At 38.3% G+C, this 23,288-nt stretch overlaps 2 protein-coding genes across 10 annotated transcripts; one reads left to right on the top strand and one right to left on the bottom strand.

Moving 5' to 3' along the window:
• Positions 1–289: 289 nt before the first annotated feature.
• Positions 290–3,846, bottom strand: RWDD2B (RWD domain containing 2B). Of its 5 annotated transcripts, XM_052674088.1 has the most exons (6): positions 3,728–3,846; positions 3,092–3,310; positions 2,886–2,953; positions 2,062–2,138; positions 1,773–1,977; positions 290–1,050 (listed from the first exon to the last, which is right to left on the bottom strand). In XM_052674088.1, exons 2-6 carry the CDS (start codon positions 3,296–3,298, stop codon positions 813–815), a joined length of 795 nt encoding a protein of 264 aa, XP_052530048.1. In that variant the 5' UTR covers positions 3,299–3,310; positions 3,728–3,846; the 3' UTR covers positions 290–812. The 5 variants fall into 5 exon arrangements, with proteins under 5 accessions (XP_052530048.1, XP_052530044.1, XP_052530045.1 ...); XM_052674084.1 differs by having other exon boundaries at positions 1,773–2,138; XM_052674085.1 differs by lacking the exon at positions 3,728–3,846 and adding an exon at positions 3,624–3,701 and having other exon boundaries at positions 1,773–2,138.
• On the top strand, positions 3,700–23,111 carry USP16 (ubiquitin specific peptidase 16). Of its 5 annotated transcripts, none has more exons than XM_052674070.1 (18): positions 3,700–3,811; positions 6,205–6,303; positions 7,357–7,532; positions 8,214–8,317; positions 10,660–10,763; positions 12,486–12,661; positions 13,608–13,700; positions 14,269–14,399; positions 14,760–14,847; positions 15,726–15,804; positions 16,443–16,534; positions 17,337–17,393; positions 18,539–18,709; positions 19,553–20,222; positions 20,830–20,921; positions 22,151–22,237; positions 22,504–22,660; positions 22,769–23,111. In XM_052674070.1, exons 2-18 carry the CDS (start codon positions 6,243–6,245, stop codon positions 22,891–22,893), a joined length of 2,463 nt encoding a protein of 820 aa, XP_052530030.1. In that variant the 5' UTR covers positions 3,700–3,811; positions 6,205–6,242; the 3' UTR covers positions 22,894–23,111. The 5 variants fall into 5 exon arrangements, with proteins under 5 accessions (XP_052530030.1, XP_052530026.1, XP_052530027.1 ...); XM_052674066.1 differs by having other exon boundaries at positions 12,483–12,661; XM_052674067.1 differs by lacking the exon at positions 3,700–3,811 and adding an exon at positions 3,924–4,052 and having other exon boundaries at positions 12,483–12,661.
• The last annotated feature ends 177 nt before the right edge of the window (positions 23,112–23,288 follow it).

Raw genomic sequence — 23,288 nt, 5'->3', positions numbered from 1 at the left:
ATCAAACAAAATCACCAAGGGACCTCAAGGATCACGAATCTCCAACTCCACAGCCACATGCAGGGCCACCAACCTCCACATTTAATACTAGCCCAAGCTGCTCAGGGCCCCATCCAACCTGGCCTTGAACACCTCCAGGGATGGGGCATCCAACCTTTGTGGGCAGCCTGTTCCAGTACCTCACCAATCTGTAAAGAACTTCCCCCTGACATCCGACCTAAATCTTCCCTCCCTCAACTTAAAACCATTTCCCCTGAAAAATGAAAATTGATCTCACAGCTTCATAAGCTTTCATATAGAAATCAATAGAAAACATTGTTAGAGAAGTCTGAGCATACATAAACAGTAATAAATCATGTAAACATTCTATTTCTTCTCCAATGCACACACTTTTTTTTCCTCTTCTTCCTATTCACATATTCACTCACTACAATCCCACATTCTGTAATTCTACCCATTAGGTTACCAAACAGTTTTTGTAATTCGGTGTGTATGCAAAGGACCTTAAAATCAGCAGCTGTAATAACACCTTCACAGAATCACTGGGGATGGAAGGGATGTCTGCAGATCATTGAGTCCAGCCCCCTGCTAAAGCAGTTACCTAGAGCAGGACGCACAGGAAAGCATCCAGGTGTCCATTCATTAAGTCATTTTCATTATTCAGCTGTCATTGAATACTTGTTTTCTTAGAAAACTGGAAATCACATTAAGAAAGAATTACAAATTTCCTCTCTGATCAACTGTTGCAGAAAATCTAAGGAATCTGTTACGAGGATTAACTTAGAAATGCAGGCATTTGGACCTGTGATGATTTAATGCCCTTCAACCCCAAAGTACATTTGAAAAATGTCAGCACATCCTTTTTCTTCTAAAAATTGATATAGCTGCCCCAAATCCATATGATTTCCTCTAGCACCATGCGCATCGAAACATTTTTCTTCCAAAGCGGAGAACTTTCTTTGTTTCTGAATCTCAGCAAGACATCCACCTTCCAAAGAAATATCTTCTCTGTGCCGAATTAGTATTCTTTTCCATGTTAGTCTTCTTATTCTGAAAGCAAATGGAGAAATGTCAACCTACCTATTAAGATACAGACTCTTTTAGAAAATAGGATGAACTAGCAATTATCGCAAAAGTCAACAAATTTATTTCCTACGTACATCGGGACAGAACTAATGGTTCCTTAGTTGGTTATAGGAATACTGCTCACATGCAAAAAACTCCCACAAGCAGCAGCTTGTTTAATCTCCTTCAAAAACCCTTATGTGTCTCCTCACAAAATAATTGATGAATTCAACTTCAGTACTCACTTCTGCCTTGTTGTGCTAAGAACTTTAACATTCTTGCCACGTGTTATCAAATCCTTTTAATCAAATAATTATGTTCATTTAGTCTCTACTACCAATACGAGTGATGGGAGCAAAATAAAGTATGAACATAAAGCAATACAACTATATACATATCTAACAAGAATGGAGGACTGCTGTCCATTGCTATACCTCTGTAATACAGAGCAAGATAAAAACAGAAATGTATGTGCACTGTGCAGTATTAGTAGCTTTGACTGCTATAACCGCCATTACAGTGGATACTCAGAGTTGCAAGCACATTATGGGGAAAAAAAAAAGCAACAACAAGAACAAAAAAATCACAGCCTTTGCAAAGACTTATAAGCTGGAAGGTGGTTGGGTGTCACATCTGCTCATATACACAACACAAAAAAACAAATTACTCTTAATATTAACAGCGTTTAAGTACGAAGAAAAGCTAACCTTGACCAGAACTCTTCACAGCTACTTTGCAGACCTTCTACACAAACAACACCTGGTTTCCCAGGCATGCAAAATCCTGACAGAGAGAGTTCCTTGGACCATTCTATAATATTTTTCCTTTTTTGCTTGTTGTAAATATGGTGACTATAGATCCACAATCTAGTGAAAACGACGTCCTCTGACTGAACAGCATTAGATGTCGTCACTGAGGAAGGTGAAAGTTCTCTGTCAATGTAAGCAGCTGCCTGGTCTTTAACCCATTCTCTGGCACTCAACATGCAAGGCTCACCACTGCAGTTCTGCATCAAATATGTTTTTAGATCTGAGTTCAGCTGGGCTTGTTGAGAGCGGCTCAATAACGGTGATCTACAGGAAAAAAAAGAAAAGAAAAAAGGAGTTGTAATATGCTTACAGACTACCACATTTTTTCAGACAGTTTACTTAGGCTACCAAACAAATCAGGCCATATGCACTTGTTATTGACACTTAAGTCATGTGAAATATAAATGTCATAAAAAGCTTTCAATTATTGTACTAACTCCTGAATACAGGTACAGTACTAAAAATCAGAACGAAGGAAAAAGCACATGAGGAAGAGTCAAGGTGACTGAACTAATTTTCTGTAACACACAATGACAGAAAATACAGAAAATGACATTTAAAGAGAAATGTCCAAGAAAAAAAATAAATCAGAAACTTGAGGTCTGCCAGTAACAGTATTTGGCCAAGAAAGAGTAATACCAGTGAGTAACTTCTCACTCCTCTCAAGAGAGTTAAACCTTGTCAAAATGGAAAATGTACTCTGCTGAGCATCAGACCAATGAACACTATGTACACATAACCCCTTTGTACGGAAGATGGAACTCCTCCTCACTATTCCCATTTTTTGTCTTATCTGCCAAGGTGACTGATGAAATCAAATTCTTGTAGGTATGACTTTCTTCAGCACCACTGTCCACCTGGCCAAATCTGACTAGCGAACAAATTTGCATAATTTGATGGTAAATTACCAAAAAACAAAAAAACACCCAAACTGTAGTTTGCTATTAGATCTTTATTTATACATTACAACAGCTTCTAATTATTTTTACTAGCAATATTTTAATAACATACCTCACGGTAATTTCTGGTAGAACAGATGGATATTTAAATGGTAAAGCACAGACCATAGAAAATTTTACCTAAAAAAAAAAAAAAAATAATAAGCACATGTTAAGTTTGAGGAAACCTCGGTGTCTCTCAATATAGTCTTAGGAAAAAAAAATAATAATAAATCATAAAATAACAAAATCACTCTCTCCAAAACATTATTATAATACCATAGAGGCATTAGAGTCCTCTGGCTTCACATTCAGTATGAACTGAATTTTAGAAGATGGCATCTCTGCAGACTCATTGTCAACGAAGTGCTTTAGTTCTGCCACTGCCAGCTGGTCGGTCACAGTGAACTCTTCCTCATACGGAAACATGCTAGAGAGTAAATCTAATTCTGATATTTGTATCTCGGCTTCTTCTCGGTTAGTCATTTCTGCAGCTTCCTAAGTGAGGGAAAAGAAAAACATACATGTATGTTGTATGAATATGTGAAGAAGTCAATCATATACCCCCACGTAAGCCAAATTAGTCTTTAAAACCAACTCCATCAAAACTAATTCGTAGATGTTGGGGGAAGCGTGAAGTTCATGCGACAGCTCCATTAATTTGTAATGGTACACGATCGAATCACAGAATGCTTTGGGTTGGAAAGGAGCCCAAAGCTCACTCAGCTCCAACGCACTGCCGTGACCATGCCCGCGCCCCCACCCGCACCCGTTCCAAGCGCCCGGCCGTCGCTCCGCCACCGCGACCCACCTAACGCGCATGCGCCGCCGCCACCCTTTCCCCTCCACGGCCCACCCTATGCCCTCACGGCCCACAATGCAGCGCGCCCGGAAGTACGCGCAGCAGCGGCTGACCGTTGCTAAGGGTTGAGGTGAAGCTGCCGGCTGCCTGGGGCTGAGCCATGCGTCGCCATGCCGTCCGTGCTGCGATCAGAGCAGGTGAGGGTCGGCGGCGCGCCGGGATTTCCGGCTACCTCAATCCCGACACCTGCTTTGCCGGCTGCCCGCTGTCTCTCCTCCAGCCGCGGCTCTCGTCTTTTCCTATTGGCTGCGCCGTCTGTCAGTAAAGACACGAAGGCGTTTTTGGCCAATTGGAAGCGAGTAGGGCGGAGTCGCATGCTGGTTCGTGGAGAGGCCGGAGTGGGGCCGTGCGGGCGACACGTGAGCGGCGCGGGACGCGGTGAGTGAGGTGGCGTGGCCGCGACCCCAGCCCCAACCCCAGCCCCAATCCCAATCCCGAGGTCCTCCGGCCCTGTCCGGCTCCTGCCGCGGGATGGGGGTGTCAGCTTCCTGTTGGCAGCAGGTGACCGGTGGGACCGCTGGGTTTGGCCGGCCTGGGGGCATTACCCTGCGCTTTTAGTGCTTTTCGGAGAGCTCTTTGCTAAAAAATAAAGCCGTCGTGAATTGAAACAAAACCCAGAGTTTCCTTGGGTTAGGTATTGGGTTCTGTGGCCCTCTTCCCAGCGTAGGTTGCTGGTGGAGATTCTGTCAGACGCGTCTGGCTGACTGCAGCAGGTTATGTGAACAGCTTGGTGTTGACCTATCAGCCTGGCTGGGGCTAAATCAGCTTGGAAAGGGCTGTAATGGCTTAGGACTGACTGTTAAAGACCAAGCATTGTGATTTTCTGAGGAAAAAAAATGTGCTGTGGAGGGAATTTGGAAAATTTGGGCTGGATGAGAGCTCAAAGCCCAGCCAGTCCCAACCCCCCGCCATGGGCAGGGCTGCCCCCCACCAGCTCAGGCTGCCCAGGGCTCCATCCAACCTGGCCTTGAGCAGCCCCAGGAACTTCTCTTGAAATCATTTAACCATTCTGCTACTTCTCATTTAACATCTGGGTCATCAGCTCTACAAGCATGCTTCTTAAAAGGTTTTTCATACAAAAAAGTCCTTTGTATGTAGTGTGTCTGAGCTGTCCCAAGCTCAGTTATGCTGATTCGTTTATGCTGGTTTTGTTTTCTGGCTGTGGCAGCACCAAGCAGGCAGCTGTTTTCTTGGTGTGGTGCTGATTCCAAGCTTAGAACTGGTTTCGAAAGGATGGATGCTATGAGTCAGACTGAGTTCTGTGCTTACGCATTTACCCACAGCTGACTTGAAGGGTGGAGAGCAGAACCAGGCCAGCTTGCAAAGCGTGCATGAATCTGCAGGGACTCAATTAGGAACTTTTTTCATAGTATTGTAGAATCATTTGAGTTGGAAGGGGCCTTTGAAGGCTATCTGGTTCAACTCTCTGTGGCAAATGGAACACTTAGAGCTAGATCAGGTTGTACAGAGCCCTGTCTAGCCTGACCTTGGGTGTTTCCAGGGATGATGCATCCACCATCTTTGGGCAGCCTGTTCCACTGCCTCTCCATCATTATTGCAAAAAACAAACAAACAAACAAAAAACAACCACCCTTTTCTTTCTATCCAATCGAATGTATTCCTCTTTTAGCTTGGAACCATTCTCCCTTGCCCTATCACAGCAGACCCTGCTAAAGACTTTGTCCTCTTCTTTCTTACAGCTCCCCTGTAGATACTGAAAGGCCACTCTCAGTTCTCCCCAGAACCTTTTCTTCTCCAGGCTGAAAAGCTCTAGCCCTCACAGCCTGTTCTTGCAGAGGAGGTGTTCCATCCTTTCAGTTTGCATTTTTGCAAATGTCAGTTCTGACATCTGTGAGATAAGTCTCAGAGCCTTGCAGGAACTCCAGGCTAAAGGTGAGACAAGCAACAAACGTTTTGAAGGGACCTCTTGGCATGGGGCTCTGTAGTGGTAGATTGGTTTTTGTAGAAGGGTTTATGGGTATGCCAAATACCAGCCCCTGTATTTTCTTGTAATGTTGGGAAGCAACGATAAATTTCCTCCAACAAAGTAATTTAAAAGATGGAATCCCATTGTTTGTATATTTTTACATATGTTCGAGTATTCGCACATGTCAGGTCTTATCAACGATGCAAGGGATTTACAGAAAACAAAAGTGAAAGACTGTTATTGTGCAAGTCTTGAAGACTTAGTATGGAAAAAGTCAGTTTCATTTCCTGGAATTGCTGTTTTACTAGCTACTTAAAGTCCAAGTTCTGAAAATCTGTAGGATTTTTGGTACATAACTAATTCACTTTGTTCTCCTTTGCGTTGCTTTTGCTTTAGGTTTTAACCCATTTTTAATAATTCGTGCTGGCTTCTTGTTTCTACCACAGTCACAGTTGCTACTGTTAAATTAGAATTAATTTCTTTTGCAAATGTCAATCTACAAGTTAATTTTTCCTGAAGGAGTATCTTGGCTACAGAAACAGTGTATTGTCTAGCAACTAACAAATAAAACCTAAACCTAATTTCTGATTTTTTCATTGCTAGGTCACTGTTGTGTGTGAAGAAAATCATAGACTACAAATATGGGAAAGAAACGCACCAAAGGCAAAACTGCACAGGCTGATGAGTCTCTGGATATAGTGGGTAGGTTTCTTCTGAGAAGTCTCTGGTTCTGAAGAGGAAAACAGTAATTCTGTAGCAAGAAGTTAATAAGGGTTGAATTATGTAAACGACAAGGTAACTGTTTTCAATAGAAGTTTCACTAAAACATGTTAGTTTAAGATATGGAATACAGAGAACATTTTTCTTTCAGCATGAGTTTCTTTACTCTGTGTTGTTTTTCTGAGCTACCTCTTGATACTGTCAGGTATTTGACCTTCTATTTGCAAATTTAAACATTTGTAATTGCAAATAGTGAGGAATTGTAGGGTGATGATAATAAAATGGCTGAACTATGTACGTTTCTAGCCCAATTTCTCTGTATATGACTTAAGCATACAGGTAGCTTATCTTCACTCTCAAGTGACAATGTCACCACCACCAACAAAACAAACCTTCTAACAGCAAACACTTTTTCTCAGTGTAAATAGAGTCTGAGTAGATGAAGTTCAAACCTGGCCCAGAAGATGTAGCTATATGTGGAATGTAGTATTATAGTGCAAAATGATGATGGTATTAAGTTCTGCCATTATTATTATTTTTTTTTTAACCACGATCTGCTGCATAATTTCACTGAGCAGCTCAGCTGGAAGCATAACCTCCACAATCTCCACTTTTATAGGCCAGCCAGGTGCTGCCCTGGTGACTGGGAACTGTGGCAGTGGGCTGTGGCTGCTCCTTGAGAGGTGTGGGAATCGTAACACCACAGTAGTAGAAGCCCACAGCCTGGCTCATTAGGTAGGTTTGTAACCAAAAGCTCTGACAATGTAGATATGAGTGATATTTGAATTAGTATTTTTTTCGTAGTAATGCAGGAGTTTAGAATTTATCAAAAATGTGCTCAGATTGTGAGTGGAGGTAACAAAGTATGGGCTTCTGAATGGGTTTTCTGGTATGTCTACTAAGTTGTCATTCAGTTCTCCTTTGAGTTTGGAGAGATCATCACTGTTTCTGGATTATATTGTGCGTCTTTGAAACCCATAGACATTCCACATTTGTTACGATACCTACAAGATTCTTGTGCTTTATGTTTTGTAGAGCCTGTATGCAAGCATATTCGTAAAGGACTGGAACAAAGTCATCTGAAAAAGGCACTGCTGAATGTGGAATGGCATGTTTGTCAGGACTGCAAGGCAGACAACAAGACACAAGAGAATGAGGAAGAGACTGATGAAAGCCCTCCAATATGGTTATGTCTAAAATGTGGCCATAGGGTATCTCTTGTTTTCTTGTTAATTTCTGTTAACATCTTGCAGTGCCTCATAATAGAGTGGAACAATAGAGCTTTAATTAAATGGTTACACCTTTTCATTATCATTTTAAATGTGCTACGTGAGTGATTTGATATACGTTAGTCTTATGGGAAAGGTCTGCTCTGAATTGCACATGAAGTACTTCAAAGCTTGGCACAAAGGCATTTAGCAGACTTAAGGCTAAAACACAATCTTGAGGGTTTGCTTTCAATGAAAGTCCAAATTATTTTTCTAAGAAAGTATAAATTTATGTTAATGCTCTAAATTTTTTATTTTCATCATAATATCTTGTGCTAACATTAGTTTGTTGAAGTTAGAACTCTGCATGCCAAACAATTGGTTGCTTTTGGTTTTGTTTGCTTGTTTGTTCTTTTCCTGTTGAGTTCTTCAAGCCGTTCAAACTAGAATTTGTAAATTAGATTTTCAGTCCCCAAAAGACTCTGTGTTTATTCTGCATTCAGAAAGGTACTTTTCTGTCTGCAGAACAAATGTCTTGAAATAAAGAGCCATCTATTAATCCTAATTGGTTGAACATAATTGAATGGTTTTTGTTTAAATACTTTCTTTATACTCTGACTCTTTTTATGTTTCATTGATAGTCAAAACTGGATTTTGTGACGCTTCTGGTTATCAACATTATAGGGCTGTGGCAGAAATTCTCAAGAGCAGCATGCTTTAACGCATTACACAACGCCAAGATCAGATTCCCATTGTTTGGTTCTCAGTTTGGACAACTGGAGTGTGTGGTGAGTTTGTCAGGAAACAGTTAAGATGTAGCTAGAGGGAAACAGAGGCTGGGATATCTTGTGTTTTCTTTGTGATTTCTGAGAGTGCTTTAGGAATATGTGAAGTGTTTCCACACACAGTAGTGTTTGTTAAGATCTGCTGAGTAAATATTACTCTCTTGTAAAACTCCTAAATAGAATGTTTTTATAATTGAGCTTAGAAGTGACCAATCAGTAAATGCTGTTGATTTCTTATTTTACTGCTTTTGCAGAAACATGTTATATAGCTTTAAATCTTAACTTTGATCCTTGGTAGAAGCTCCTTTCTGGTGCAAACTTAATGAAAGCCTTACTTACTGAGAAAATAAAAGTAATTATGACCTCTTAATACAAGATGCATTGTTTAAGAGGCACAGCTGCAGGATTAAATGATGCTATTGAGTCAGTTAATATGAATTCTGTCTTCCTGGTAATATTCTCTTCTCTTTAAAGGAGCAGTACATTAGTGTGTAATGGAGAATGGTAGCATCCTCAACTGTGCTGTATAGAAGTATGGTATCTGGCATAGTTTTGATTTGGCTTAAAGTCACCTTCTTCTAAGCTTATTATTCATCATTATGTTGATTTTTATATTAGACTGTCTCTTTATGTGATCGTATTTAGCACATACATGTGGTGATTAATATTTTTATACTATTCTTGGTTGGATGCAAACACTTTTAGTAATACGTGTATATTACTTATGAACTAATGAATTTATTTGTGATTTTAATTAAGTAGTTGTGATTTTAATTAATTGAGGTATTTTGTTGGAAAATATCCATAGTTTTTAAATGAAAGTACTAATGAATGAGAGAAAGTTGTCTAAACAAAATATTTGCTTTCTTCTCTTGTATGAACTTGTATAAGATGTTATAACCAGAGAACTGGATATCGGGCTTAAAGTATTGTCATGAATCAGAACAATCCAGAACTGTATTTCACTGTGACTTTAGTACATAAAACCAAAAAGTCAAAAGCAATTTTAATCAGCATCTGTTAATGCTATGAATTTATCAATTAATGTACAGAGTGCATATGCATACACGATTGAAATTGGACTCGAATAATACCTGTAAGCAGTTTTGAATATGGAGAGAAAGAGGAGAGCTCTAGCGATTCGTTATCTTCTACTCTTTGGGGTTTACAAGAAATGTCATTGTATGCATTTGCAGTAGGACCTAACAGTTGGATCTAATGATGGTTTTCACACATTAGTCAAACTGGCAACACTGAAGAAACTTAATTTTAATCTCCTGATTTCTTCAAGACTTCCTATAAAAGTAGTTGTTGAAAGGTTATTGTGTTAAAAGTTGCCCATGGAAGTAACTGTCATCTGTTATTCTAGGAGTGAGAATGCCAATTTTTACAATTAAACAAAATGACAATAAATACATACTCAAGGATTCCACAGGTAGAGCCAGGGTTTGTTGTTGTTGTTGTTTGTTTTTTAATGAAACATTGGAAAGAAGAAAAAATAGAAAAATCATAGCTACTACTGAAGATGCTAGAGATTCAGGGAAGCAATTTACTGCAGGCTTCTGCTGCTTTTCACATCAGAAAGTTATAGATAATCCTGAGATCTGCTAAATGCATTTGTGCCTAATAACTGTAATTGCCATGTTTCTAAGTGCAGAAGTGTTTGTATTCCCTTCAGTAGCTTTTAAGACCTCTTCAAATAGTTGATTGAATGGGACTACAATATTGATACACACAACTCTCCATATGCTTTATGTGTTCCAGCAAAAATTAACCCTTACTCAAGCCTTTATCACTGTAATTTCTATCAAAACTTTGTTGAAATCAGATCAGTGGTGTAACTATGTGCTTGTGGTTAGTTACTTCTTTGCCTGTGAAGAGACAAATAGATTTATTTCAGTAATAAAAGAGGGGGAAAAAAGCATGCAGAACTAATGGAGCACAAAAATAATCAGGTATTTTTTTCAGTGCTATGAGATTGGAAGGCCATTTCCTATAAGGCCTATTATCTGACTTCCTTTATTTGGCCAAAATTTGCCTAATGCTTCCTCTGCATGCAGTCTAGGTTTGTAAAGCACTTCTCTTACAGGTCTCAAGGTCTCATTTTTGTTTGTAGGTCACTGTACTTACTTTTTAATCAGAAATACATTGAGCACTCTTCTGTCAGACTTCAAAATCTTCAAAAACAAAAAACCAAACCCCCGTAACTTGTAATTTTATGTGTTTGTGTAATTAATTGCATGAAATGAGTAAGTAGTTCAGGAATTGTAATGGGAAAAAAAAAAAAAAAAGGAATAATTTTTGTTATCTTTTTTTTTTGGGGGGGTGTGGGTGGGCCACCACAGGTGCTACATATGTGATAATGAAGTTCCATACAGCACTTCAACGCGTTTGGGCCAGACTGTGGATTATATTAAAAAACAAGTTTGTGTCAGCTCATCACGTTTAGGTAAGTAACTGTAGTATCCATAGAGTAGATCAGAAAGACTCTTAAATACAGCAGATAATTTTGTAAATTAAGAATGTTCATTAATTCTTTGCTTACTAAAGAGTATCTTATGATAATTTAAACGGCTAATTTTTTCATTGATTTTTCTTAGTTCTGAAAACAAAACATTCTAGCCCATAGACTTAATTGGACCAGATTTTTCTTAATCTCTCGTGAACTTTTACAGACTGAAAAATGAAAGAGGAGCAGGAAATTAAGCATGTTATTATGATGTACTGTGATTAAATAATCTACTTTCAGTACTAAGAAGGGTCCTGTTAATTCATCAGTATTGCCCAGTCTCTCTTAAGATTTGAGGGGGAAAAAATGAATTGTTATTGCTGAAAGGTAATTTGAGGTCTATTTTTTATGTATTTATGTAGACATTTGCAAGTATCAGCTGGAATGGCTAGGTCTTCAGCTGTTGCAGCTTGTACACTCCTTCCATTAGGATATAAGATTTGTTTTCTGAGGGCGTACATGTTGCTGCAAAGCATTGAGAACTCTGCAGTCTACCTTCAAAATGTGGATGTTTAAAAGCAAAAAGCCCAACCTGCTCCTCCAGTTTGCTATGCTATGGATGTTGTGTTATGCAAAACTGTTTCTCTGCAAGGCATTTCCACTTGGGGGAGTTTTCATAGCAAAATAAATGCTCTAACTCCTACCAAGATTTCCAACATTGTCCTATGCTTGAGTCACCTCATAGCCCCTTTTGGAAACAGATCACACCCAAACCAGCAACGCCAAGTAGTTGTCTCTGAATATTTTGTGCAGGAATCAGCTGAGCTTTTCCCAAAGGGGATCAGAATCTTTGGGTGTGTTTGCTCCGTCTTTGCCAGATAAGTAGTTTCATTGCATGTAGTATCTGGACTTAGATTGCTTGCTGGAATATTTGTTCTCAGATTTGAAGTACACTGCTGATTTCATACCTGCCTCTGGTTGCCTGTTTCAGAAATTCCAGCAGTTATTCTTTCCTTGTTCATCAGTAAATATGATGTTGTCCATTTCTTTGCTTTCTCAGAGCTGTTTTACATTGTCTAAAATTTACCTTGGCTCCCAGCCCTATTTGTCAGAAACCTTATCAAGGGTAGACCACCAAACTGGTAGAACTGGTGCAGGTGTTATTCTGAAAACTACCTGATAGGTTTGTTGAACAAGTCATTGGAATTTTGAGCTATACACCAAGGTAATTTTGGGGAAAATATCTTTAATGTCTCTTGAAGAATATGTTCTTCTCTGTTTCATCTATTTATATTAATAAGGAAAACATGAGGATTCTTTCACAGTGGGAATCCTTTTGAGTTTAATTTCAGATAATAATGCCATATCAAGAGGGCCAGATGCCATCTTGTTGGATGCTGTAGAAACCCCTATCATAGAGGATGTTGCAACGGGAATGACATTTCAGATAACACGTGCTGAGTTGCAGAGATTGTTGGCATGAATGGCTTATGGGCTGAGTGTCATGTTTAAGTGCTAAGCTGATATGAAATGGTGTTTCGAAAGTTTCTTGTTTGTTTTAGACTGTCTAAGTGATAGGAGTTAAGAACCTTGCATCTGTAGGATTATGGAATTAATTATCATATGTTTATGTTTCAAACATCATAGTTTGCTCCTGCATATCACTACTTTATCCTTGCCCCTTCGTTGTTATTGGATTAATAGATTTCTTTGTTTCAGCAGAAAAGCAACAAGAGAACAAAGATGTTGGAATTGAAAAAGTAGAAAAAGACAGCAGAAATGAGCAAGAAAAAGAAGTCTTGCTGAAAGAGAGTTCTCATTCCAGTACCAACTCTGAAGTGACTGTGAAAGGACTTAGTAACTTGGGGAATACATGTTTCTTTAACGCAGTGATGCAGGTACAGTAGTTACTGCTGTTCTTAGAAAGTAAAGAATAAATCAAGCAAAGAAATGGCACCAGTAAAATATGATTTTTATCTGCCAAGAATGACAGGTTCATTTTAAAAATAGTGCATTGGCCCAGAGCAATATGAAGGAATGGCACTACAGGTTCAGACTTGCACTAAGTGGAGATCTAAGCAATTGCCTTGCCTTTGAGGGACAGCATCTTTTACTGATAGAGATTAAGCATGCCAACATCCAAATTTAGTAATAATGTAAAAATACATTGTAAAGTAGCCTGGAATGTTACCCTTCCTGACCTCTTAGAATATGACATTAATACCCAAAGACCATGGATGTTTACTGAAACAAAATACTCGCTGTAAGCAGCAGGAAATCAAATAGAGGAAAATATTAGCTGGATCAGCACATTCCATTGCCATTTTTCTTAGCTAAGAAATGCATAGATTAAGTAAGCTTCCTCTTCTGAATGTTTTAAAACTTGTGTGTTACCTTGTACTCTTTGGCTGCTGGCTTTTCTTGAGCAAAATTCCCATTGCACTTGTAGATTTTAATGAACAGCTTGATTTTATGTTGTAATACATCTAAAAGCAAGGGAATAAATATGTGCACTAGATTAACCTTTTGATTTAAAACAGACTCTAGTAAGTAGACCATCAAAAGGTCAGTCTGTAGAATACGTCTAGGGCTTCTATGACCAATGAGAATATAGAGAGAAGATATTTGCAAGTCCCTTTAATTCTGTGGGATTTACTTTGAGCAGTTAAACATTTATAGAATTTCCAGATTTGTGTCCAAGGTCATATTTAACTCTCTAGTTGTGGTTGGCAAATATAACTTACTGTTAATCTTGTTGCTAACACGTGGCAAGTGGAACTTCCCTTCCTATTGTTCCCTGGCTACCAGTTCCCTGGTTATTTTTCTTTCCTTTGTCTTCTGCAGAATTTATCACAGACCCCAGTCCTGAGGGAGCTGCTTAAAGAAGCTAAAATGCCTGACACAACAGTTAAGATTGAGTCACCTGAGTTGTCCATGGTATATATGTTTCAATCTTCATTGTGTTTGTTTTCCTCAGGTCTGATTAAAAAAAGCAAGCAATACTCTCTTCTCTAGATTTGAAAACTGCTTAACTATCAACAAGATTAAAATGTAAAATCAGTGTGAACTTCACCACTGAATTTAACAGAGCTGCTGCCGAAGCCAGTAGTGCTTTTCATCTTCAAAGAAATGGAACTGTATAACATTTGCATTCGTCTGACTGCAACATAGGGAACTAGAAAATGTCTCCAGCACAAACCCAGTGGGAGATTTGGCTGGGAAAAAAAAGGGGTTAAAGCACTAAATAAAAACAAGAAATATGGACTTGCAACTGAACAAAAAAAAAAGTAGCTAATGACTTTCAAGTCAGTGTTTTGATATTATGTGATGAGAAACCATTTGTTGCTTGTTCTTGTCAGTGTAACACAATGCCATCTTGAAATTGCGTGTGTTCTGTCTTGTAAGAGTATTTTCAAGAAGTCGAGAGATCAGACAGGGAAAATCCTAATCCCGAAGGATCAGTCACCAAACTAAGGACCAATTCTGTTGTTATTGTTTAAAACAGGAACCTCAGCTGGTAAAACTAGATCAGCCAGGTCCTTTGACTTTAGCCATGCATCAATTCCTGACAGAAATGCAAGAGACAAAGAGAGGGGTAGTCACTCCTAAGGAACTTTTTGCTCAGGTTTGTAAAAAGTGAGTATCTATATAATTGCATGGCATAATGAGTATGGGGAGAGTTGGGGGGAGTGTTCTTTAAACAAAAGGTGAGTTTTCTTCCTCTTTTTCGTGAGCTTACATCACTGCATTTAAAGTTAGCATAGTACTTAAAGTTTTGAAAGGGTAAAAAGTGAAATATAAGTGAAGAGAAATAAAATGAAAGAGATTCAGTGATGCAGTGATATGTTTGGATTTTTAGAAGCTAACGTATGCGGATGTTCGGTGCTCTTACATGCATGGATGCTTGAGATTGTGCACTTTTGTGTCTGGAGCATGTTGTTTTTACTCTTATCTCTAAGATCAGCTATACTTCACAATTATTGTTTCCTTTAACAGAGCAATACGATTTAAAGGTTATCAGCAGCAAGATAGTCAGGAATTGCTTCGGTACTTACTTGATGGAATGAGAGCAGAAGAAATACAAGTGAGTGTTAGTTTCATAGTTGCACATGACTTTCTTCAGATCAAGACTTTCATCTCTGCTGAAGGAAGAAAATGCATTCTTTCTCAGAGAGGTCAATCCTATGTAAAGTGGTTTGTGCTGCCCATAAGCACTTATTTGCAGAGGATTGACAACAGAGCTGTAGAACATAGCAGGCTCTAAGTAGGATCGTTGTGAAGAGACCATCATGAGTCTTGCTATTTTAAATTTAGAAAAGAATATTCAAAGAAACACATTTGTCCCTATCGTGTATCTCTTCAAGGTTGCACACATTGTTTAAGTTTCAAATGCAATGATATTTTCCGTGTTTTTTTTTTTTTTTAAAGCATTGTACTTGTTATTCTCTATGGTGTTCTGTTAAAATCAAATAGAGATGTTCAGTTGTGTTTGCTCTAAAAGTCTAGAGTAGATTCAACACTTTTCATATAAATGTCTGTTGTTCTTCAGAAAGGTGATTGACTTGTTCAAAACTACTGTAAAAATAGTCATTTGGACTATGTGCAGTCATCCTAAAGAATGCCTTTTTGTGTTCCTTTCTGAAAAATCTGGGGGAACGTTTGTGGCAGTTTCATGCTGTATTTGTCCAGTTCTAATTTCATAAAGTATTTAATCCTTGGACTAATTTTCTTATATACTAATTGTGATGTTATGATTGCAAGTTTGTTTCTTGATTGGTCGGCTAATTTTTTTTAACACCAAAATGCAGGAGGTCTCTTTTATCTTTACAGGCAGTTGTGTTGTTTGTATGGATTCTTTTAACAGTGAAGATAATTTTTTTTCTCACTTTGAGGCATTTTATAAAGCTAACTGAATTCAGTTAGGAAATTGTGCAAAATGTGTGCTTGTTTTGAACATTTCAGCGAATAAGTGTTGGAATACTGAAGGCTCTGACTGATTCAGACAAACAAAATGAAGAAGAACTGAGAAGGAAAATTAAAGGTAAAAATGTGTTACTGATGCTATGATAAAGTTATAAATTTTTCTTTTTCATTCTGACACCAACAGCTGTCACTAAAAGATGCATGTTGAGTGCCAAATCTTGAATATGTGTCTGTCTAGAACATAAGACTTTGAATGATAAAACATTAAATGATGTCTTACTGACCTTTGTGGTGTTTTTCTGTAGTGGAACAAGACAGTATGTGCTACAGTGGAAATATAGCTTGAGGAAATTGGTTTTGTTTATAGAGGTCTTACTGTGATGAAAGCTGATATTTAGCTTTAGCTTCAGACAATTGTCTGAGGTAAATCCAGAGAGAAAATAGGAACTCCTGGAGTGTGGTAGTTCTGAGGCAATTAAAAAATGCATTTGACTTTAGAAAGCTGTGATGTTTTCAGTTCAGTCAAGGTGTCTTTGCAGATGTATTTTTACACCTGCTCCTTTAAGATATGAAAGGATCTTACTGTAAGAGTCTTACTGCGCTTCCTGAGTAGACTGGAACAGACTAACACATGCATTGTACTTCTTGCATAATGTTGGTGGGATTTTTTGGGATTTGGTATGCCATAATTAAATGGGTTGCCAGTATATTATATGCAGTATTATTAACTGTGATGTATACTTTGTCAATTCTCAGAATATGAGAAGAAGAAGGGAATAAAAAGTTTCGTAGATCGGATCTTTGGTGGAGAGCTAACCAGTGCGATTATGTGTGAGGAATGCAGAACAGTGAGTAAAGGCCCTGCTTTGAATGCCTTGGAGTATGATTTTATGTCCTTTTGAGAAGAACCCCAAAGTAACTTTGTAGAAATAAGTGGAATTAGAGAGATTTTCTTCAGTTAATACACATCTGTGAGCTGATGAGTCGTGTGGTTGACTGGAGATCTGTCTTCCTTATTCCTACAAAGCTAATCTTCCATTTCTTTTCAAGAGTTCCAAAAAAAGAGGGTGGCAGCAGCAAGATGCCCCTATCAAAATAATTTATTATCAGATTCCAGATAAATGCCTTCCAGTGATGCAAACTGTAGTGAATGAATTGCTCTGTTCTGTTACCAGCAGCAGTATGCTACAAAGGTCTCTCTTTACTTTTTCATTAGACAATTAATGGGCTTTCCTAATCCCTTTCCCATGTGGGAATTACCATGGAGTTCCTAGTAAAATAGTGAAGGAAGAAGGCACTGTGGGGATGAGGCACCCCAAAAATGGGATCATTATGGATATGAGTGAGTGGGTTAGATGATTATCCTGGCAGATCTCAGAATGAATCTCATAGGCCTTAGGCTGTATTCTCATGCTCTAGAAAACCAAGACTTGAGAAAGTATTTCTTACTTCTTTAGCAATAGAATTGGTAGAATTTGATTGTGGATAGCTCTTTGTGAATACAGATGGACTGTGTTTTACATTTGTATGTATAAGTGGGGAAAAAAAACCCAACATTGAGTGCAACAAGGATACATACAGATAAGCTTATTGACAGCATGCCAGCCGCCTCCAAAAACTTAAATTGAACTCTTAAATGTTCATTTACAGGTATCCTTGGTCCATGAATCTTTCCTTGATTTGTCGCTTCCTGTACTAGATGATCAGGTAAGGACCTGTATGTGCTTGACACCTGGCTTAATTTTGTCTGCTTATATGAAAGCACATATTATATAATCATTTGGGAATTAAATTATGCATCTTTCTAAATGCCTCTTAGCATATTAAAATACTGATCTTGCCTCAGAAAGGCAGAGAATAAGATTTTCTTGTGCACTTAACTCATGTAAGTCCCATGAAAGTAAGTTATGGCTCTTAAGTTGCCTTTGTAAAATCAGTGATAGTATGTTGGTGATCTTGCTGCATTGTTAGTTCATGCCTTTGGTGTAGACATTGGCTTAGGGAATAATCTGGTAAATTCAAATGCTTTCTCACTACTGTGGAAAACTGAGTTATAAAAAACAATGTTTACTAGTTTGCCTTCACTGTTACTGATGAACTAAGTGGCATGACAATGATGATTGCCTACTGATCTACTTGAGCAATTTATTTTCTGACTTTTCATCCATTTTTCTACGCTCAGTGCAATAATACTTCTCATAATCTAAATGCATATTGAATAAAATTGAGAAGCACGCTAAAATAGCGTCTGAATACTTATTTGATTTGCCTGCTCTCAAAAATTGACACTCGGAATACTTGATTTGCTTTGTGCTTCAAATTAAGAATCAGCATGTACAGTATTTCAGATTTGCCATGTAGCACTGCCCAACTAATGAATATATATTGAAATGAAATCCCCTCAACCAAAGGAATCGTGCAAATGAACAGATTTCATTTTAGCAGAAGCAAATAAACGGTAATACTGCAAACTGTGTGGCATGCAGTTCAACTGCAAACGTCTCTACTTGTGTGAAATGCTACTCTTTAGTGAATTTGATGAGATTTACATCTGTTAGAGGCAAAGGTTGTTCCTTTATGGGTCCAGAATATGGGTCTTATATACCGATTTTCTTCACACTGTTTCATTTTGAAGTCATCATTTCTCATGGGCTTCACGTGGAGTGAGATCCATCGCTTCTAAGCATTAGGGTGGCTGGCGTCAATGAGTTGGTTGTATATTAATCACTAAAATGTTATGTCTGGGGCTCAGAACTCAAATAACATTCCTGTAGTTTTCTCTGGAATGCTGTTTTGTTATTCAGGCCAGTAACATATCTGCTTCTGTGGCTTTTCTCTTTTTTTACCACCAGAAAACAAAAAATACAAATGAGAGGAACTTAAAAAAAAATAAAGGAAAGGAATCTGAAGAGGAAGAAGAAGGTAAAAACAATGATTATTATATTAAGCAGAGAGATGAGCCCCCTGGTACAAGTAAGCACCTTCAGAAGAAAGCAAAGAAACAGGCCAAAAAACAAGCCAAGGTTGGTTTTGATAAGTATTTCATTTTTACTAAGAAGCACTTGAAACTTGGGGTAAAACAAGTTTTGTTTTTTTTTGCTTCCTCAGTTTACATGGAAGAAGAGGGGAGAATTTAGGATTTCAATTTAGAATCAATCAAATGCACAACAAAAAAGACCAATTGTATGTAGGGCATTGCTGTGAAGAAATGATACATTCTGTTAAGAGCTGCTGTACAAGGAATAAGTTAATATCCAGGGGAATGTGAAATTACTGCTGCTTCAGATGGGCAACGTGCTTGTGTCAGGTTCTCCACTCCTTGGTTGTAAGATAGTCACAAAACTTTAGAATACAGGCTTAAGAAAGTGTCTTTAAAATACAGCAATTCCCTTTGCATCTCCTTGATCCTATGCGACAGGGTGCAGTGGGGGTTGTTACATCTGAGCAACGATAAATTCAGTTAGTTAAACTGACATCAGATCACTTAATAGTAGGTATTTTTCTCCCTTTTGACCCAGATATGAGGTGCAACAAGGAATTTCCTGAAGAAATGGTCAGAAATGTTAAGTATCATTTAAACATACTCTGCTGGAGAGTTAGGTTGGATATCAGGAAACACTTCTTTGCAGAATGGGCTGTAAAGCACTGGAATAGGCTCCCCAGGGAGGTGGTTGAGCACCATCCCTGGATGTGTTTAAAAACCATTTGGATGTGGTGCTCAGGGATGTAATTTAGCGGAGGGCTGTTAGAGTTAGGGTAGGATGGTTAGGTTGTGGTGGATGATCTTTAAAAGTCTTTTCCATCCTGAGCAATTAAATGATTCTATGCTTTTTCTATGCTTATATATTATGTATACCAATTTGCAGTGCCAGCGCCGCCAGCAAAAACTCCAGGGAAAGGTGCTTCAATTGACAGAGATCTGTGCTACTGAAGAGTCAGAAAAAGATGTAGCATGTGACCAGGAAGGAGAGGCAGAAATTAACTCTGAAATTCCTGATGTGAAGCAGGAAGAGGAATCATCAAATGATTGCAAAGATGACTACTTAACTCAAAATGACTTAAATATACAGGAAAATAGTACAGATGTTCAAAGCATGCATGAAAGCACAGGTAAGCCAGAGCAAGAATGTGTAGAAAAGGAGTCTATAGGGGATCCCCCCACGGAAGACTTAGATTCTCCTGTAGAGTTTGTCAATGGCCTTGACGACTTATCTTTGAAAGATGAAGATGAAGAAAATGAAGATGAAGAAGGCCTTGCTGCTGACTTTTCAAAACTACACTTGGGTGCCAGTACTGAATCGGATATAAACGTCATAGATGACCTTCAAACTGTTCCAGCCAAGACATGTGAAATATTGACCGAAGATGCAGAAATGGCGTTTCGTACTCTTGCTAGCAGGGAAGACCTGAACCCAGAAGAAGGCTCAATCCATCACTGTTTGTATCAATTTACCCATAATGAAAAACTTAGTGAGAACAATAGACTGCTGTGTGATGTATGTACACGAAGACGTTATGGACCAAAGAACGCAAAAAGTATGATTGATTATATATACTTTTTAATCTTTTAAATGAACAAATGTCCTGACTGCTGCTTGGGTTGAAGGGGGGTGTTCTTAAAAGAGTGTAATTTCTTGTGTCGCTTCAAACCTGACTTGGATCTGTAGAATAGTATTTGATGTGTAGGTTGTGGGAACCTTGTTTGTGTAGACTGATACAAGTTATTAATCAAGTAAAGTAGCGTGCTCACAAGCTTGGGTACAGAATCCTGGAGGACAGGAACAGATGGTTAAAGAGGAGTGGGTTTAATTCAGGAGGTTCATTTCAATCTAGAATTTTGTAATGTGGATGAATGAAGTGGTTGTTATTTCTTCTCTCAAATGTGGAATTTCCGTAACAGTCATGGGGAGATCATGTTGGTGTTTGCCCAAAAGACCAGTGAAAGCAGCATGCAGCTTCAGATTGTGAGTTGTAGAGAACATGCAGGAACTCATCCTGTGTGTGCTAGCTCTGATCATAGTATGAGCAGTTAGTAATTCTGTGATCTGAGAGCTGCACGATGGGAACTGTTTCACACTGCATCGTGTTAAAGCGGAATGCTTGGATTTACATGTTAATCACTGATGTTTTTTCTTTCCTGCAGATGAAAAGCATGTTTATACTAATGCCAAAAAGCAAATGCTGATTTCTCTTGCTCCTCCAATTTTAACTCTTCACTTAAAGAGATTCCAGCAGGTAATGAACAGCATATATTTCAAATGGGGCCCTGGGCAGCCTGGTCTAGTATTAGATTAGATTGGTGGCCCTGCTTACTGCACAGGACTTGGAGCTTCATGATACTTGAGGTCCCTTCCAACGCAAGCCATTATGATTTTGTGCTGTTGTGCTAGCTTAACTTAAATCTGATGGTGGCATGTTTCCATTTATCTCTAAACTTGTTTTGTGTTTTTTTTTTTTATTGTTGTTGTTCTTCCTTCCAGCGTTTGGGAGGCAGATACACGCAAGGTTGTGGTTGCTTTTTGTTTCATTGGCTTGTTTTGTTTCTCAGGGGGTGGTGAGGTGGGTGTGTTTTGTCAGGAGGAAAAAAAAGCAAAACATTCTAGTAGGGGTCTAAGTAACTTCTTGTTGTGAGCTTATTTGCTTAATAATTTTTTTCCTTCACTATTGTTAGTGCAAACTGTATTCAGCAGCATTGTTGATGCTGCTTCCTGCTACTGCAGCAGCTGATGAACTCTTCTGTTTCTGTACAGATAGAACAGGATGCCTCACTGAAAGAATTTAATGAATAGGCTTAGAAAAGCTTTACACGTAGGGCTTTAAATTTGAAAGGAAAAAAAAAAGAGGGAATAGTAGACAGTATTGTCTCTTTTCAATTTAAAACCATGTAAATTTTGGTCAAAGTATTTCAAGACAGAAAAATAAAATAAGGGAGGTGACTTACTGTAGATGACAAGCAATTCCACAGAGAAAATGCAAATGTATAGGATATTATTAAGGCTGATTATACAACTAAGGAAATAACATTTATCACTTTTTCCCTTGCTTTTCCAGTTTGATGCTGGAAGATTATTTGAATAAGGTGGGAGTAGAATTCCCATCAGTTTTGACAATCTAAAATTAGGTCTTCAAGTATACTGCAGTATCTAGAAGAAAGAGATGTCTTCATAGAGAAGTGTACATTGAGTTGATTCATTCTCTCCTGCCACCATTAAGTTACCATAAGAGTGAGCTGAAGAGCCATCTTAACTTGTGCAGCCTGTAGGGGCAAGGAGGTAATGCCAGAACACTCTGGGCACGGGAGAAAAATAGAGACAATTTTCCTTCCTTACGATCTTGTCTAAATTTGTAACATTTAATTTGTATTGCTAAGAAATTAACCTGAAGTATTTAGTAATTAATTTAGTATAGTTTTAATATGCTACACTTAAAATATGGATTTTCCTTCTACTTTTTGTCTGTTTAAGGCTGGATTTAACCTACGGAAGGTTAACAGGCATATCAAGTTTCCAGAAGTGATAGACTTGGCTCCTTTCTGTACAGTTAAATGTAAAGTAAGTAGTGAAATAATATTTGCATTCTCCCACGTTTTAATGTGCTTTCACAGTTCTGCTGCTTAGCAAAATCTGTGTTGAATGCTTATCAGGTTATGTTTTGTGATAAGTGCAAGTGGCACTTCAAAGCTATCTTAATTTGAGTGTACTACCACAGATGACCACCTTCCTTTTCATTGGCAAACAAATCAAAGTGAAGAGATTATATTCTAACGTAGTTCAAAAGCCAGTACCACACTGACATGCTTCAATTTCCACTATTTTAGAATGTGGCTGAAGGGAATACCAAAGTATTATACTCTCTCTATGGAGTTGTTGAACACAGTGGAACAATGAGGTCTGGGCACTACACTGCTTATGCTAAAATGAGAAATATGAACAACCATCTTTGTGATCTTGTCCTTCAAGGACAACCTCCTCAAGGTAAATAATTAACTGTATTTTACAAATTACGTTTTACTGCCGAACAGTAACGGGACTGAGTGCTCCAATCCCTGCTCTACTTCTGCTCTGAAATTCTTACTTTTGTAGCTTTAGAAACTGAACCAATAAAAGGACAGTGGTTCCACATCAGTGATACCCACGTACAAGCTGTGTCTACATCAAAAGTGCTGAGCTCACAAGCCTATCTTCTGTTCTACGAGCGACTGCTGTAACTCCTCCAAGATGTCTTCTTGGGCCGTAACCACCTTCAGCACCCTAAAAGAAGGCAGGAACAAGCAAATCCTATTAACATGGTAGAGGTACTGTATGCAACTGCAAGAGTATACTTAGTGCTTCTTAGACACGCTGGCACATGGTTAACTTATACTTTTTCCAGTGTTTTCACTACTTATAAATAAAGAACTTTTTTTCTTTTTCTTCAAAATTAGAACCTGACGTTTCTATTGAGTGTTCTTACATTGGTACAAACAAGCAGCTGCTGCTCTTTCATTTCGCCAGAGACCAGCTATAACATTGACTACAGTTACCTGTTACTTCAGTATGTATTCCAGAACTTTCTAGGTGTGTTAGAGCCAACAGATTCTGTACTGGCTGTCTTTGTGTTGCT

This window comes from Tympanuchus pallidicinctus, unplaced genomic scaffold, assembly GCF_026119805.1.
Source record: "Tympanuchus pallidicinctus isolate F22 unplaced genomic scaffold, pur_lepc_1.0 scaffold14, whole genome shotgun sequence".
Classification (NCBI taxonomy): Eukaryota; Metazoa; Chordata; class Aves; order Galliformes; family Phasianidae; genus Tympanuchus; species Tympanuchus pallidicinctus.
The sequence above is the reverse complement of the archived record's forward strand: the minus strand, read 5'-3'. Positions and strand labels throughout refer to the sequence as shown.